At 41.5% G+C, this 19140-nt stretch overlaps 1 protein-coding gene across 7 annotated transcripts in view; it reads right to left on the bottom strand.

Annotated features, from left to right (window-relative positions):
* Positions 1–19140, bottom strand: part of LOC129824058 (disks large-associated protein 1-like) — a 127552-nt gene that overhangs the window by 32439 nt on the left and 75973 nt on the right. For 6 of the 7 annotated variants that reach the window (XM_055883351.1, XM_055883345.1, XM_055883346.1 and 3 more), the window contains one exon: positions 2557–3692. In XM_055883351.1, the coding sequence (XP_055739326.1) occupies positions 2557–3636 (1080 nt within the window). In that variant the 5' untranslated portion in view covers positions 3637–3692. The remainder of the gene's footprint in view (positions 1–2556; positions 3693–19140) is intronic. The other variant, XM_055883348.1, reaches the window with a different exon arrangement.

The following is a 19140-nucleotide window of genomic DNA, read 5'->3' as shown; positions in this document are numbered from 1 at the left end:
CATGGGACCACGCAGCCACCATACCGCTCAGGAAGGAGACGGGTTCTGTCTCAGAGATGAACGTACTTTGGTACAAAAAGTGCAAATCAATCCCAGAACAACAGCAAAGGACCTTGTGAAGATACTGGAGGAAATAGGTACAAATGTATCTATATCCACAGTAAAACGAGTCCTATATTGACATAACCTGAAAGGCCGCTCAGCAAGGAAGAAGACATTGCTCCAAAACCGCAATAAAAAAGCCAGACTACAGTTTGCAACTGCACATGGGGACAAAGATCATACTTTTTGGAGAAATGTCCTCTGGTCTGATGAAACAAAAATAGAACTATTTGGCCATAATGACCATCGTTATGTTTGGAGGAAAAAGGGGGATGCTTGCAAGCCGAAGAACACCATCCCAACCGTGAAGCAAGGGGGTGGCAGCATCATATTGTGGGGGTGCTTTGCTGTAGGAGGGACTGGTGCACTTCCCAAAATAGATGGCATCATGAGGATGGAAAATTATGTGGAAATATTGAAGCAACATCTCAAGACATCAGTCAGGAAGTTAAAGCTTGGTTGCAAATGGGTCTTCCAAATGGACAATGACCCCAAGCATACTTCCAAAGTTGTGGCAAAATGGCTTAAGGACAACAAAGTCAAGGTATTGGAGTGGTCATCACAAAGCCCTGACCTCAATCCCATGGAAAATTTGTGGGCAGAACTGAAAAAGCGTGTGCGAGTATGGAGGCCTACAAACCTGACTCAGCTACACCAGCTCTGTCAGGAGGAATGGGCCAAAATTAAAGATCTATTCCATTAATGAACAATCCACTTATTCCAAAGGCAATTGCTAATAGAACAATACATTTATGGAACTCTAAAGGAATTTCTATTGTTGGGGACGTATATAAAGGAAAATACATTCATATCATTTAAACAACTCGAAGACGAGCATGAGCTTCCTCAAACTAGTTAAAAAAAAAAAAAACTTTAGATATGGCACTGGGTAAAAGAAATGACAAAATACAATTTCCCTAATACTCCTGAGGAATCACTGCTCAAAAATCGTATCCATAGTACTAGGTCAACACGAGGTCTGATCTCAAGGATGTATAACATACTCAATAATAATCTACCTACATATAATAACCTAACATACAAATGGGACAGAGACATAGGTTGTAATTATGACTCAGTTGACTGGGATGACTTGATTGAAACCTCTCAGAGCTTCTTGATGACAACCAAACATAGACAGATGCAATTCAATATGTTGCACAAGACATAGTTTACTGCATATAGACTGAATTTACTTGATAAGATAACTGACAAATATCCTAGATGTGAGATAAATACAGGAGATTATTGCCTCTGCTATGGAGTTGTCCCTACCTATAGAATTTGTGAAAAAATATCAGTAAAATTACATCAGAGATATTAGAGACAGAACTTCAAAATTACACCAGGATGTGGGTGTTAGGGAATATAACCTTGTTAAATACAGTATCAGATAGCACAAACAAATATGTATTTCTTCGTGCTGCTACAGCAGGTAAAAAGTGCATCTGAACAAAATGGAAATCAGAACATGCTCCATCAACACGACAATGGTTGAAGGAGGTGATGTCATATTGTACCCCAGAGAAAATATCATGCTCTATCAGGAAAAGCTACTCTCAATTCAGGAAAATCTGGGGTCCTTTGATGGACTTTCTTCCTAACATTCAAAACTTTTCTGATTGAGTGGAAGTTATCTGCTGATTGATGTCTCCACCTATTTGTTTTTTATTACTACAAAATTCCTTGCCTACTTGTTTAGGCTATATTTTATAATGAACCTTCTTTTGGTGTTTTATTTTATTTGAGTTATTTGAATTTGTTTAATTTGAATTACTTAGTCCTGTGGTTTGTTGGTTTTGTTTGCAAAGTAAAAAAGAAAATGTCCAATGGGGATTGTTATGTAAAAATGGAAGAGCCGTATTGATTTTGTTTTGACTGATTTAGAATATAGAACAAGTGAGAAAGAGATGAGAAACTAGCATACTGCACAGAACAACATTTACATATAATTTAGCTACATGAACATCATAATAATTTATAATCCTTCTTTTGATACTGCTGTAAAAACTGAGTGGAAGTGGAGTGCTTAGATCTATTTAGAGATGTGCTATTTGTGCTTCTGTTGGGCCAACTGTCTTGAATGTGGAATTTCAGATTTGATGGGTTTAGCAACAATCTTAGTGAACAACATCAGGAGAATAGTACACAATCATTCTTGCACACACACACACACACACACACACACACACACACACACACACATTAGGAAAGAATTAAGGAACCCCAAAACTGGGAAATCTATGAAATTAAGAGGTTTATAAACAGGAAATAATGCCAGTCACTGATGGGTTTAAAAGAAAAAAGCCTACTAAAGAAAGTAAGGCCACTACTGGGCTTGCACTTACTTCTCTCTTCAAATCAAATGAAAGTGGAGGGGGGGTAGGTCCTCTCCAGTGAGGTAACTAGGTGGACGAGGGGGAGGTTTAGGGGTACATTTTAAGAATTGCATACCTGCAAGAACTGGCATGAGCGCTCCTGCTGACAAGCCTCAGATTTCACTAGTGCTTTATGATCTAAGTTAACCGAGGCCTTCTGGTAGACTTGGCGAGCCCTGCTCACCGTTAGACTGGACGACCACAGGCTCTTCTTCATGAGTTGGGCGTCCATGCTTATGGGGATATGGGAGGGGACACAGGTGTGTTTTACTACATCGTTATTACTGCGCGACGTTTTCAGAGCGTGTTCGCTGATGGTGTTGTAGGCCTCCATGAAGTACTGCGACTGGGACTTGTCCGGGTGGCGGCCCATGGTCATGACTCCGGTGGGGCTGTGGAACAGGCTGTGGCTGTGGCAGACGTCTCGGTCATCCAGGAGGTCATCTGAGCTCCAGTACCCCGAGGTGGCGCTCCTTTGCTTTGGCTCTGCCGACTTGCAGCGCTCCCTGCTCTTGCTGCGTTTGCGGTGCTTCTGCGTGGGGGGCGTCTCACTCTCGGGGCTATTCCTGCTGCCATTGATGCTGCCCTGCTTGGAGTGCGTGTGTGGCCCCTCCAGGGAGTGGGACTTGGCGAAGAGTTTCTGGACGGAGTGGACCAGGTGGCGGATGCGTCCGGGGCTGTCGCTGCGTTGCTCCAGAGCCGTCCTCTTGTACTGCAACGTGTGGTACCCATCCCGCGTGAACGACGGCTGCCTCTCAAACTGGTCCAGCAGGTTGACTGGCAGGCGGACGTTTACGCCCTTGTTGGGGACCATGTTACCCACACCAACACCCACACCATAGGGCACCACAGGACACTCATCCTTCCCCATCTGATCCTTCAGCTCGTAGTGTGAGCTGCTGTAGTGTCGTCTGGGGAAGGTCCCATAGGGCACCACACTACTGTCTGAGGGGAAGGCAGCGTGGTTCCTCTGCTGGATGTGGCTCTGGACCTGGCCGTAGTAGGGGTGGTCAGAGGGGTGGGACATGGGCATGTCCATTTGGTTGATCAAGTAGGGCTTGCGATCAGGGTGGTGACCATGGCCTAGGGCATCGTAGGAACCAGGGTCACAGGTGACCACATGGTGGTGACTGCGGCTGCTTGATAGACCCTTCATGGTGTCTGTTCAGTCCACAGCCTGGGAACCGCTGCAGATGATGTTCCTGATAGGAGCTGTGAAGACAGGAGGGGAGAAACAACAACAAACTGTTAGAACAACTGGAAATCCAGACGGTAGACATTGTATGTTCCTTTTGTTTATGCGCTTAGTGCTCTCAAAACAATGTACTCAGTAATAATTATTTCTCAAATCTACTCTAATAATTGTGAAGGTTAGGATTGCGTATGGAGAGCTGAGATCCTAAATCAGTATTTTCAACACACACATAATGTATTGTCAGTGAAGCATTAGTTTCTGAGAGGTTATTTAAACACTCACAAAACCAGAGGAGTATTGGGTTCCTAGCATAGAGAATGACAGACAAAGAGGACATGTCAAGGAGTAAAAAGCTTCACTTCAAGAATACTGTCACAGTTCAGCTTCGATTTCATAATTCTGCGACACTAGCTAGTTTTCCTGGGCCCATGGCTTAGACTGGCTAACTGGTACTTTGATGTGCTTGTCATTAGTGAATCTCCATGAATATCAATGGTGGAACAGCGGGAGCGGCATCCTATCCCCTGGTGATGTCTCATGGTAGATCATTACTCTACTCGAACCATATGGAGAAAGACCATTTTTATTTTAGGGTTGGATCGAAATGTACAGAATTGGTACCTGGAGGAAAATGGGGGAGGGCTTTTTCAATTGCAGTTAAGGGCAGGCTTTAGTCTTTTTGATCTTGTCCAGGGGAGGGTCATGGCATTTGTAATTGATAAAATGTATATATATATATATTTCTGTATTTTAGAATCAGTTGCTTATTAGGCTATATATCAATGTGTGCCTGATGCCGCCCTTGATCTCTGATTATTCACTGGGCGCACAATATCAAGTGTGCCTATAGGCTATAAGCTACGAAATGCATGCTCGGAGAAGCACAGAGCAAAGTTACATTTCTAAGATAGCTGCTGGGATGGTGTAAAAATAACTAGGCTGCATTACACACCACAATGAATATTACAACCCTGAGCCCCGGCCTGCTCTGCCCTTGCGGATAAAAACCTTTTCTGTGTGCTGCCTAACCAGTGCTGCGCTGTGTAGGCCTACATTGGCAGTTCAGTAGGAGAGTCAAAGGCTTCTTCCCGCCCCAACATTTTTTTTATTAGGTCTATCTTGCGGGCAGACTAGCCTATAGCCTATGTTATTTTCAGTTTGAAAAAGAGAGTGCGAAGATGAGGAGGACCGGAGATAAACGTTGATACTATAGCTTGCTGCAGCAGCCTCGGCAGAATCAATCAGAAATGGACTGCTCATGGTGCTCAAAGTAGGCAAATTCCAGTATACATAATTGAATTAAACAATCTTAATTTAAAATTAGACGTTACTAACAACAAGAGGACTTTGTTTTGGAGCCTATTTCTTCTTATTTAAAAAATAAGAGGTAGGTTTGTCAGACGAAATTGGGCTATTGGCTGCAATATCCATAGATTTGTCTGCCAATTCCTCCACCCACCATGCACTCTTTAAATAACAACCCTTCACTGACACGGAGGTAGGCTAAGTTAAAACCAGGACTCGAATTGAGGGGGTATTTTATTCAAAAGTGATCTATAAGAACGCTTTGGTCCACGATGCTTTATGCTACAAACAAGTTGTAAATACGTGACTCCGATGCATATGGTGAAATCATTGTTTTGTTTCTTTGACATTCAGCAGCTGAGCTATAACCTTCTATAGCCGAGGAGAAAAATTGACTTTGCTTGGGAAGGAGCCTAATTCTGTCACTGTCAATTGATTAAGCTATTCACTTTCTGTACAATGGAATATGTTTTAACCCACATAGTTTAGGGAAACACTTGTGACCTTCTCTTGTTGGGTTACGCCACAGAAGAAGAGTAGCCAGCAGTTAAAGCATTTTTGTGTGTCGGTAGGCCTACTCTGTCTTTTATTTCACCTTTATTTAACCAGGTAGGCCAGTTGAGAACAAGTTCTCATTTACAACTGCGACCTGGCCAAGATAAAGCAAAGCAGTGCGACACAAACAACAACACAGGGTTACACATAAACAAACGTACAGTCAATAACACAATAGAAAATAAAGATTTTTATATTTATGTACAGTGTGTGCAAATGTAGAAGAGTAGGGAGGTAGGCAATAAATAGGCCCTAGAAGCAAAATAATTAAAATTTAGCATTAATACTGGAGTGATAGATGTGCAGATGATGTGCAAGTAGAGATACTGGGGTGCAAAAGAACAAGAGGGTAAGCTCTTTACAGATGGGCTGTGTACAGGTACAGTGATCGTAAGCTGCTCTGACAGCTGGTGCTTAAAGTTAGAGAGGGAGATATAAGACTCCAGCTTCAGTGATTTTTGCAATTAATTCCAGTCATTGGCAGCAGAGAACTGGAAGGAAAGGCGGCCAAAGGAAGTGTTGGCTTTGGAGATCAGTGCAGAGAGACCAGTGCAATATACCTACTAGAGCGCAGGCTACGGGTAGGTGTTGCTATGGTGACCAGCGAGCTGAGATAAGGAGGGGCTTTACCTAGCAAAGACTTATAGATGACCTGGGGCCAGTGGGTTTTGGCGGCGGATATGTAGTGAGGGCCTGCCCACGAGAGCACAGGTCGCAGTGGTGGGTAGTATATGGGACTTTGGTGACAAAACAGATGGCACTTTGATAGATTACATCCAGTTTGCTGAGTAGAGTGTCTGGGGTGGAAAAGTATGCAAAACTTTTAAAGTACCATGCTCAGATTCTTAATGACATCTCAGATTGAGTTATTTGAAAATAGAGACAGTTTTGTTGCAAACAAGACACACACTGATTTGGCATTAGAGAAATATGATAAGACATATCTCTGTCCATTCTTATACTGTAATTTCAGTAATTTGTGTGGTATAAAAAATATTCTGCTTATATGTAAAATTACGTAGAATTGTAGGACATGTTTATAAAAGGCTATTGTTTCTCGGACCTGCAAATACGATGACAGATTCATGCAATGCACTTACTATAAATTTGATCTTTCCAGTACTACTCTTGTCCACGGCTGTCCGTGAACCCACAACCTTCTGGCCCACAGCCCTCTGCGCTATAGAAATCCTGTGTTGCCATGTGATGCTTACAGGACAATAACAGTTTTTAATATGGCATATCTAAGCCTCTGGTCTATCCATGAAGTGAGGGTAAATGGTAGGCATGTTCACTGCTATCCACGTTGTTTTAATTATAATTTTGGGTATAGGGGGGTGTCACTTTTATTTTTAAGCCTCCTAGGAGTGTTTAGGTAAAATATATTTTGCTGAGGGGAGGGACATCCATTTTTATTTCAGCGAGGTCTGACTTTTGACACGTAAACCTTTTTATAAATAATTTTCACTCCCTTATTACTTTTCATTCACAGACCCTCTGGAGTGAATTTTTGAAAAAACATGTATCATTGCATTATGCAAATCTCCTGACATAAGGTAGGATGGAAATGAAGATTGTTTATTTTTATTTTGAGTTCTTCTGATTACAAGCTGGGAATAAATGTAATTGTAATATGAACCACAACCCAGTCTAATCACAGTCAAAAGAGAAAAGCCTCCTCCTCTCCACCAACCAACACTGACAACAACATCTTCACTGAGTCTTCTTCTGGTTGCACTGTACAACAGAACAGATCATGCTAGGCGCATCATAGTAATTGCAGCAGGCAGAGAGCCCTCATTCAGCTGTGTTGACTGTGTGAAGTTCGTCAGGACAGGAAGCAGAACCCGCCGGGTCGAGCAGCAGGAAAGAAGGGGGCTCAACGGGTGGCAGAGAGAAAGCAGCCAGCCCTGTTATTATTGGACTATTATTGGCCCCTGTGATCCTCTAATGGCACTGGGGGTTGAACCCCAGGATCATGGCATCACTCACCGTGGAGGAATGGATGTAGTCTAGAAGGCTGTCTCTGCTAGTTGACTGGCTTTAGCTGCCTGGTTTTCAACAAAGTATAAATGCTAACAGCTTTAGAGCATTTAGATTTTTATATAACCTATATTTAAACTAGGCAAGTCAGTTAAGAACAAATTCTTATTTACAGTGACGACGCTGGGCCAATTGTGCGCCGCCCTATGGGACTCCCAATCACGGCTGGATGTGATACAGCCTGGATTCGAACCAGGGACTGTAGTGACGCCTCTTGCACTGAGATGCAGTGCCTTAGACCGCTGCGCTACTCGGGAGCCTCGAGTGTGTAGCAACGGTAACTTTGGAAGCACACAATGACAGCCCACACAGTAATGATTTATATGTTTATGATATAGCCATCATGTCTAGAAATAACACAAATTACACTTGGAGAGGAACTGTCAAGATTGGGAGGCGATCTTCTTGAAAATCATGCTTGATTGCTATATTTGCCTATTGAACATGACAATCTGAAAAATTATTGGAAAAGAGTTATAAAACCTTTTTTATTTACAGTAAGTATATCTGCTCTGCTGTTTAGGGATATTTGTTTTAATCTGAGGTGTTACAGTGGCTGTTTCCCAAACTGCACCCTATTCCCTATAGAGTGCAATACTTTTGACCAGAGCCCTATGGGCCATTTGGGACGGAGACAGTGTGTGAGGGGAGTCTGGAAGTTGGTCTCCTCTACACCTTCAGAGAGAGAACATCTGAAGTACAGTATGCAGCCTCTCTCACCCCACAGAGGACCATCTTTCTGTGCTGCTGGCTTCCCTGACCTACTTGGCCTTCATTAGGCAGCAGGCTGCTTAACATAAGATGACAGCTCCACTAGTACTGTCCAGGCCAACTATAACAAGGTGCACTAGCTTTCCTTCACTGCTGAATCCTAAAGCATGGGGAACTTTGAAGAATAACTTGCAGTTGGTTGCTCAGTTTGTTGCCCAACAAACAATGTAACCAGAGAGCCAGCTACTTGTCAACTCTTCTCCAGATGCATTACCCAAGTGGTGCATTTGGTTGTATAAAGCATTTCGCTACACTCACATTAACATCTGCTAACCATGTGTATGTGACAAAATAGAATATGATTTGATTTAATACTGCTTCATCACAGTTTTGATTGAGGCAATATTACAGTAAAGGAGGCTTAATCAGATCTGTATTAAATCAAGTTTCCAAGTGAAAAATAAATAACTCATTATTTTCAACTTAACCACATTGGATACTTCACATTGTATGTTCAGATGGTCTTAATACTAAGGGTCTGTTCAAAGTTGTGGAAAGAGCAGTTTGAATGTCCCAACCTCCAATCACAGTCATTACCAGCAGGAGAAGGCCAACTACAGTTACAGTACATGTATATGTTAAATTACAACAGTGTTGCATGAAAACTATCCATCTGTCTGTTTCATAACTATTAATGAGAGTGGTTATGGTTAGTGAGTAATTGGTCTCTGAGGGAGAAGGGTCATTACACAGAGGCAAGGAGAGCAGATGGAGAGAGAGACAGCAAGCGAGAGAGAGAGAGAGAGGAGGAGAGACAGCAAGCAAGAGAGAGAGAGACCAAGAGAGAGGAGAGACAGCAAGCAAGAGAGAGAGAGACCGAGAGAGAGGAGGAGAGACAGCAAGCAAGAGAGAGAGAGACTGAGAAAGAGGATGAGACAGCAGGCGAGAGAGAGAGACCGAGAGAGACAGAGACCGAGAGAGAGGAGGAGAGACAGTAAGCGAGAGAGAGAGACCGAGAGAGAGGAGGAGAGACAGCAGGCGAGAGAGAGAGACAGAGAGAGACCGAGAGAGAGGAGGAGAGACAGCAAGCGAGAGAGAGAGACCGAGATTGAGGAGAGACCGAGAGAGAGAGACCGAGAGAGAAGAGGAGAGACAGCAAGCGAGAGAGAGAAAGAGGGTGAGAGAGAAGAGGGGGGATTAAAAGAAAAAGAGGAAGAGAGCATAGAAAGATAAGGTAGTTAGCTATCCCATTTCCAAACATACCATCAAGCATTTGAAACTCCACTGGGAAGCAATTTTCCTAACAAACAGGAGAGAATAGAGAATTGTAATTCAAGGCAGGGATCTGACAGACACACAGAGAGAAGTGCTTGCTTGACAGTATTAGAGTGCTGTCGACAGATAGACCAAGTTGTCTACATTTCAAATGGGACTCAGTTCTCGCCTTTGATCAGTTGTCCTCTACTGCTTTTGTGATGTTTCTTTGGAGCCAGCAACATACGCACATTTGACTACCTGAACAACTGAGAAAAATAACCATACAGTGACAGCATTATCAAAAGCATTCACGAAATCCTGACATCACACTACTGTTTCAGATATTGTCTTTGCATTCCATTGCCCGGGTTCATATTCTGAACATACCAAATATTTCAACACTAGGTTTGCATCTCAAATGGAACCCTATACCCTAGTGCACTGCAGTGCACTGAATATGGAATAGGATGCCATGCCCTCATCTAAATTAGCGCACAATATATAGGGAATAGGGTGCCATTTGGGACAGAGATTATGTTTTGAAGTCTTCCTAATTACAGATAAATGATCAACTTCTGTTACAATCAAGAGTAACCAATCAATCAATGACATAGTCTCTTACTATTTCCTGTGGATTACCGCTCTGTAAAGGGAATCCAACAACAACAACCAACTCTTCCAGGGTTATGATATAAATGAATCATGATATTTCAGGTCTCCTCCACAATAGTAGTGACAGGCAACTGAACGTTCAATATCTTGCTATTATCCCTTCTGAAGTGCAGAGATCCATCATGTGATGTCTCCTGACAATCCTCAGCCAACCCATTAGAGTTCCACCCAGCTCTACCTGTCTGTAATGAGAGGACCACTTCCCCATCCATCTCCCTGTCACAACAGACGCTGCCTGGGCCTGGGTGACACAGAGGTGAAAACGTGACATCTATATGGCCTTCAAAAGTCTCCAATTCACAGTGCTGTCATGTATGTAGTGAGTGAATTTCCGTCTGGACTTAGCTTTGACTATCATTCACAGTTTTGGTTAGGTACAGTAAGTGAATGTAAAGACCAGGCATTTGACTGGTCTTACTCATGCAGTTTGAGATATAGAGAAATGTGGAACAAATAAGAACACCCCACTGTAATACCAACATCATTGAATACAATTTTACACCACCACCACAGCAGCATATTGTTGCTCTAAGGCTTTTCTGAAATGATGCATGATTTGGTTCATTTGATTTAAAAGGACCCAAGCTGCCTATATCAGGCAGACAGGAAGAATAGAGACACAAATAGGATACCCATGGCCATTAGATTTGTGCATTGTAGTGCTTTGGGGACGACTAAAACAACTCACGTGAAATGCTCAAACTAGCATGTACAGGATATTAATTCTCAAAAACTCACTAAGGAAACGTATCTAAATGTTGGACAAACTGCATTCCCTAATGGAGAAGCGGAGACAAAAAAAACACATCAGATTGACAGCTAAAACCTCTCAACGATCGTTTTCAAAGCGCATGTGCCAAGCACTTTGCTGTCGGTTTATTTTAGAAAGCCGGCAAACAAAAGCCTTTGAGTCACAGAAATGCATGCCAACAGTACTGAGAGACAACATAGACTCTACATATCTCACTATATGGCCATCTCTTTATGGTTTGTGTGTTGCTTGGTAGGACATAATTATTATAATAAATGTGCAATCATTGGATGTTCTCCTGTATTGGAAAACTCATTGGTTTAACCATTAGATGCATCACCTATGGAACTAACACATTTCCATAACAGGTACCTCACATTAGATTATTTTATATCAATTATAAAGGAACAAACTGACCAACATGTTACAGTACAAATCTTCATCAATAAATGAGGTCAATTTGACACATTTTAAAGTAATTTGTCATTGTGGACCTCCGTGGCCCATGTTATGTATCTACAGAAGGCGTAAAGAATAAGCAATTCATGGCCAAGGCAACGATTACAATATGTCAATATCAAACAGGAGCCCAGCAAAGTTATTGAATGAAGCAGGAGACTTGCATCATTTAAAAGTAACTGTCCAATAAACATTATTTTCTCTCATAACCAAATAATGTTGTTGACTCATCCTATACTCATGTGGCCAAAGCATAAATTACAGGATTTTTTTTTTTTAAAAAGCCAGTCTCAAACAGACAATTTAAAAAAATGCTTTCCATTTCCTCAAAGAGAATGATATCATCCTCCTAAGGATGATGAGCTGGCCAATCAGCGGTCTACTCACATTAATGTTTTAATGACTGGTATATTTCACTCATATTGTAATTAATTATAGGTCATATTTCATAGAAATCTGGAAACACTGCACAGTTACTTTAAACAATGGATATATTTTTCTCTCTCTCTGTAACACTAACAATTTAGGTGTTAGATGTTTAATGTGATTATTTGTATTTATTATGGATCCCCCAGCTACTCTTCCTGGGGTCCAGGAAAATGAAGGCAGTTATATACAATAATTTAAAAAAACATTACACAACAGATTTGTGTGCCTGTGTGTGTCTATTCACAGTCCCTGCTATTCCATAAGGTCTATTTGTATCTGCTTTTAAACAATCTGATTTTACCGCTTGCATGAGTTACTTGTTCTGGAATAGAGTTCCATGTAGTCATGGCTCTATGTAGCACTGTGCACCTCCCATAGTCTGTTCTGGACTTGGGGACTGTGAAGAGACCTCTGGTGGCATGTCTTGTGGGGTATGCATGGGTGTCTAAGCTGTGTGCTAGTCGTTTAAAAACAGACAGCTCAGTGCATTCAACATGTCAATACTTCTCACAAATACAAGTAGTAATGAAGTCAAGCTCTCGTCTATTTTGAGCCATGAGAGACTGACATGCATATTATTAATGTTAGCTCTCTGTGTACACTTAAGGGCCAGCCATGCTATCCTGTGCAGGACTGGACCTTAGTAGACTGGACCTTAGTAGTCCAGGTGTAACAACTAGGGCCTGTAGGACCTGCCTTGTTGATAGCTTTGTTAAGATTCCCACTAGTTTATTATTAGCTACTGTTGCAACAATATGTTTTGACCATGACAGTTTACAATCCAGGGTTCCTCCAAGCAATTTAGTCTCTTCACTTCTACATTATTCATTACAAGGTTTAGGGTTTAGTGAATGATTTGTTTCAAAAACAATGCTTTTAGTTTAAAAAATATATATATTTAGGACTAACTTATTTCTTGCCACCCATTCTGAAACTGACTGCACCTCTTTCTTAAGTGTTGCAGTGATTTCACTTGCTGTGGTAGCTAAACGTGATTAGTGTTGCGTCATTAGCATACAGTGGCTTGTCAAAGTATTCAACCCCCTTGGCATTTTTCCTATTTTGTTGCCTTACAACCTGGAATTAAAATGTATTTTGGTGGGTTTGTATCATTGGATTTACAAAACATGCCTACCACTTTGAAGATGCAAAATATTTTTATTGTGAAACAAACAACAATTTGAACGTGCATAACTATTACACCCCCCGCCACACACACACCTTTTGCTGCAATTACAGCTGCAAGTCTCTTGGAGTATGGTCTCTATAAGCTTGGCACATCTAGCCACTGGGATTTTTGCCAATTCTTCAGGGCAAAACTGCTCCAGCTCCTTCAAGTTGGATGGGTTCCGCTGTAGTACAGCAATCTTTAAGTCATACCACAGATTCTCAATTGGATTGAGGTCTGGGCTTTGACTAGTCCATTCCAAGACATTTAAATGTTTCCCCTTAAACCACTCGAGTGTTGCTTTAGCAGTACGCTTAGGGTCATTGTCCTGCTGGAAGGTGAACCTCCGTCCCAGTCTCAAATCTCTGGAAGATTTCTCTCAAGAATTTCCCTGTATTTAGTGCCATCCATCATTCCTTCATTTCTGACCAGTTTCCCAGTCCCTGTCGATGAAAAACATCCCCACAGCATGATGCTGCCACCATGCTTCACTGTGGGGATGGTGTTCTCGGGGTGATGGGAGATGTTGGGTTTGCGCCAGACATAGCATTTTCCTTGATGGCCAAAAAGCTACATTTTTGTCTCATCTGACCAGAATATAGAATTCCATATGTTTGGGGAGTCTCCCACATGTTTGCAAATGTTTTCCTTTATGCAATGGCTGTTTTTTGGCTACTCTTCCGTAAAGCCCAGCTCTGTGGAGTGAACGGCTTAGTGGTCCTATGGACAGATACTCCAACCTCCGCTGTGGAGCTTTGCAGCTCCTGCAGGGTTATCTTTGGTCTCTTTGTTGCCTCTCTGATTAATGCCCTCCTTGCCTGGTCCATGAGTTTTGGTGGGCGGCCCTCTCTTGGCAGGTTTGTTGTGGTGCCAAATTCTTTCCATGTTTTAATAATGGATTTAACGGTGCTCCGTGGGATGCTCAAAGTTTCTGATATTTTTTTATAACCCAACCCTTAACTGTACTTCTCCACAACTGTGTTCCTGACCTGTTTGGAGAGCTCCTTGGTCTTCATGGTGCCGCTTGCTTAGTGGTGTTGCAGACTCTGGGGCCTTTCATAACAGATGTATATATATACTGAGATCATGAGACAGATCACGTGACACTTAAATAAAGTCCAGCTGTGTGCAATCTAACTAATTCAGTGACTTCTGAAGGTAATTTCTTGCACCAGATCTTATTTAGGGGCTTCATAGCAAAGGGGGTGAATATATGTGCACGCACCACTTTTCTATTTTGAATTGTTTAGAATTTTTTGAAACAAGTTATTTTTTAAAATTCACTTCACCAATTTGGACTATTTTGTTTATGTCCATTACATGAAATCCAAATAAAAATCTATTTAAATGACAGGTTATAATGCAACAAAATAGGAAAAATGCCAAGGAGGATAAATAGTTTTGCAAGGCACTGTACATAGACACATAGGCTTTACACAGAGCCAGTGCCAGGTCATTAGTAAAGATTGACAAAAGGAAGGGGCCTAGAAAGCTGCCCTGGGGAATGTCTGACTTTACCTGGATTATGTTGGAAAGGTTTCCACTAATTAACAACCTCTGTGTTCTGTTAGACGGGTAGCTCTCAATCCACAATATAGCAGGGGATATAAAAGCCATAACACATACGTTTTTCCAGCAGCAGATTATGATCAATGTGAAAAGCTGCACTGAAGTCTAACAAAACAGCTCCCAATCTTTTTATGATTAATTTCTCAGCAATCATCAGTCAATCAAATTTCAATCAATCAAATGCATTTATAAAGCCTTTCTTACATCAGCTGATATCTCAAAGTGCTGTACAGAAACCCAGCCTAAAACCCCAAACAGCAAGCAATGCAGGTGTAGAAGCACGGTGGTGTCACGTTCCTGACCTATTTATGTTAGTTTTTGTGTGTTAGTTGGTCAGGACGTGAGGTTGGGTGGGCATTCTATGTTATCTGTTTCTATGTTGGTTTTGGTTTGCCTGGTATGGCTCTTGATTAGAGGCAGGTGGTTTGCGTTTGCCTCTAATTAAGAGTCATATTTAGGTAGGGCATTCTCACTGTTTGTTTGTGGGTGATTGTCTTCCGTGTCAGTATGTTTGTTCGTACCACACTGGACTGTAGCGTTTGTTTGTTTCGTTTTGTTTCGATGTCGTCTGTTTCCTGTACGTAAGTTTATGTTTAGTTATGTAAGTTTATGTTCAGGTTGCGTTAACGTCGTTTTGTTATTTTGTAAGCTTGTTAAAGTGTTTTGTTTCGTTTCGTGTTGCCATCATATTTTATAATAAAGATGGCTTATTTCCCTAAGCCTGCGTTTTGGTCTGAGGATCCTTCTCTCCTCACCTCATCTGAGGATGAGGAGAGCACAAGCCGTTACAGGTGGCTAGGAAAAACTCCCTTGTCATTTGTGTAAGTGCCGTACATGTTGAATGCCCGTCCCTATAAGCATTGCTGAACATCTGTTAATTTGTTTACTGTGAAATAGCATTGTATCTGGTCAATCACACAATTATAAAAACAGCTATTATGTGATTTACTGGTCATTTACTGATAATCAATTTTCTAGCTGAAAGAATAAAAACCAGAATGTTACATGGACCTGAATGTTGATGGTTGTCTCATCTAATTGGATACTTCTTCAGTAAGGGTAATACTCCGAAAATATGTTAACAGTCTCAAATTCCCAGGTCTGATTGAGTTAATATGTGGTGCACATAAAAACCAGAAGCCTCTATAGCCCCTAACAACTGTAGCTAAATGCATCCTTGACAAATGGATTTCACCATGTGGCGCAAGCGCAGGATGGGAGGGAGTGACTGTGTGACGCTAATGGATCTAAACAAGGCTGTGAAAGGCTCTATCAAACGTACAAAAATGATACAACACACTACTGTACAATTTACTGTTGATACAGGTCTATTTCAAGTGGATGTTGTTTACAGTAAAGGACACATTACTGCAACATGTTTTCACATTTCCATGGCCTTCAGTTTGGGGTGTTAATATGGGTTGTCAAAGTGAGGCATGCGTGTGTGTTGATTTATACGTATATATATATATATATATATATATATATACTTATATATATATATATGTGTGTGTGTGTGTGTGTGTGTGTGTGTGTGTGTGTGTGTGTGTGTGTGTGTGTGTGTGTGTGTGTGTGTGTGTGTGTGTGTGTAAGCAAATATGCATACTGCTTCAGAAATATCGCTAAAGGAAGGACAGGACATGTCACCATGGAAACAAAATTAAACGTTGTTGCAAAATTCATGCAAACATATCTGATACATTCAATAACAGCTTGAACAATGACAAAATCGAATATATAGCCACCAACAGGGGCACTGACTCTTTGGGTGATGTCAATAAAGACACTGGTTGATTTCAATAAAGGCACGGAGGAAGACAGTCCTGGCATACTCAGCCACTGAGAACAGATAGTGCTCTTCTACAGGCTCAATATGCAAGATGGATACTACATACTTAGATAGTAGATACTTGAATGTAAAACCAACAGAGTTTAAAATCACAAACTTAGTGGGAATCTGAGGCTTCTGCGTATGGGAGCAGTGTGTTTTTTTCTTTATTGACTATTGTCTTTGAAGTTGATATGTTAATTCCAACATGTTTTACTGAACTATGTTTCCTAGAGGAAAGCTGCTGGGTGAGTGGAAAGTAAAGCCATGGGGGGGAAGAGGAGTTTTCTGGAATAGCAAATAGGGCATTCTAAAATGCCCAAATCTCACAGCACTGTGAACACAGTTGTATTAATTAAATATTTATGAAATATGAAATGATGCGACTTCTTATTATTTGTCAAACCTTTTTTTAAATTACTGTGACTATCATTGGGATCATATCCACCACCAATACCATAAAGTTTGAATTTGGAGTAAAGAAACAGCGAATGAGCGTTCAAGGCTAATTTATAAGAAGCTAACAGTTTTCACTGCGTTGTGTTCCCATTACTGGCTTGTCTGTGAGAATCACTATCAAGCAGGCGGGCTGGCTGTGCAAAAACCACCCCTGAAGCAGCAAGACAGGCCAGCCACATCTCTAAACTAATCTTAGCATGTTTAGTACAGTAGATCTACTATAGAAAACTATCCAATCCACAGGAGTAAGACAGAGGAACAAGAAAATTAGCTATGGGGCTCTCAGTGGCCTACATTCTCCATTCAGCGTTGGGCTGTTTCTTATAAGACATTGAATAACATTGTGCAACACTAACGGTGGTTTGAGGCTGACTCTCCAAGACATGAAATAACATGGTTCAAGGCTGCCCTGACTGACACTCCAAGGAGTGCACTCGAAGAACTCAAATCTGGTGAGGGATAGAAAATTCTCCTCAACTCTGATTGAAAACCCTATATAATTTTGCTCCCTAAAGTAAGGGACTATTGTCTGACCAAGCCAAATCCTCAGATTTATCACAAAATGTCAGTTCATAAATGGTTTAGATGCTAACAGATCAGTAGGCCTATGGCAAATACTCATGGATGGCCACATAGGCGCCAGAGACAGACTATTTATATTCACAACAGTATTTTATATTATTTTTAATAGTATCTTTAACTATTAGAAAGATTTAACATCACTTTGCCAAGGGAAACCCTCAAGCTAACACCTTTGCAACACACAGTAAGGTGAACTATCTAGGAACTGTAGTGTAGTGCCATGGTTGTTATAGTTAGTTGTTATCCTGAACCTAGGTATAGTGCACTTACTGCTATCCAATCAGCAGATCCATGTTACTGTAAGGGCATACCAGAGGAGGCAATGCTATTTGTGACACACCAGCCCAACGTGGGTGGATGACGCTAGTTCCTACTTCACAGTAGGGCCTTTAAAAAATATATATATGTTTTTGTGTGCAGAAATGCCTTCTTGAACATGTGACTTGTCATGTGCCTTAAAGACAAAATTTTATGGGATCCTTAAATATGAATACAATTTTAAATTAGGAGCCTAGTTTAGACAAGGAGAAAGCACTGTGCTATATAGGGAAAAAGACAGGATCTTTCCTGGCTAGCCATGATTGGATGAGATAATGGAGTGGTTGACCATGCTGATGGTTGGCCATGTGTTTACATGTGAAATCTTAAAGAGATGGGTGGGTCTATGGCTTAAGAGGGTATGAACGATGTTGAATGGGCGTAAACAAAGAGCTCTCAAGCACTCATCAAAATCTTTGTCTCCTAAGTGGGATAACAAGTTTATACATTTTTAAAGCAGCATAACTGTCCCATATGTCCTCCAATCACAATGTATGACATTTAATTTTGGAGCTCTGAATCTGAACTTTTGTAATCTATAAAAACAAGCATTTGGGATTTTTCTACATAAACACCTGTTGGGATGGGCCCTCACATTTGTGTTCAGGAGGCAGAGTACTGATGATCACCTAGCTGACAGTGGAAGGAGACAGTCTGATGGCAGCTCCATAAATCAAAGCAGACAACAGCACGAGGACACTGCTCAAGTGCTCTCTGGATTTGTATCACGTGTCTTCTGCACACTGACCTCCTTCATTCATCTGCCTCTATGATGAAATCCAGGGCGTACATGTCCCACGTGTACACACCCCACTGTCTTACACCCTCCTCTATCCGATTACAATATATGACCTGTACACTGCAAGTCTGAACAGGTCAGCTTGAGTTCATAGGCTGATGGCGAGAGACTGTATTGTTATCTGTTGCAGGCCATCAATCAATATTTACAGCTTTGTCCAGCCTAGCATCCATATTAGTGTGAAAGGAAATGGTTTGGTACTGTATGGAGGTTGCGGGTGTTTGCAATGTATGCATATACATTTCCTGTCTGCTGTCATAGGTCAACGATGACGTCATCCTGTTAAGAGTACAGACACCCATAATACATAGTCACATAAAAATTAGAAAGTGCGAGAAAAATAAATGTCAGAGAAAAACCTGCTGGAGGCTGTGTTCTCCAGTGCGCCAGGGATATACGTCAGAGCAGAATCTCTGTCTTTCTGAGGAAAGAAATGCGTTTCCCGCCCACTCACTCTTATGATTCAGCCCAGCCTGCACAGAGCGTGGGCTCAGACTCCTTTCTCTTTCACACAGAAAATAGCAAGCTCCAACACGCTTTTCTCTGCCATTCTGTTCAAA

Source organism: Salvelinus fontinalis, chromosome 26 (assembly GCF_029448725.1).
Source record: "Salvelinus fontinalis isolate EN_2023a chromosome 26, ASM2944872v1, whole genome shotgun sequence".
NCBI lineage: Eukaryota > Metazoa > Chordata > Actinopteri > Salmoniformes > Salmonidae > Salvelinus > Salvelinus fontinalis.
Note: the sequence above shows the minus strand (reverse complement) of the source record. Positions and strands in the feature narration are given on the sequence as shown.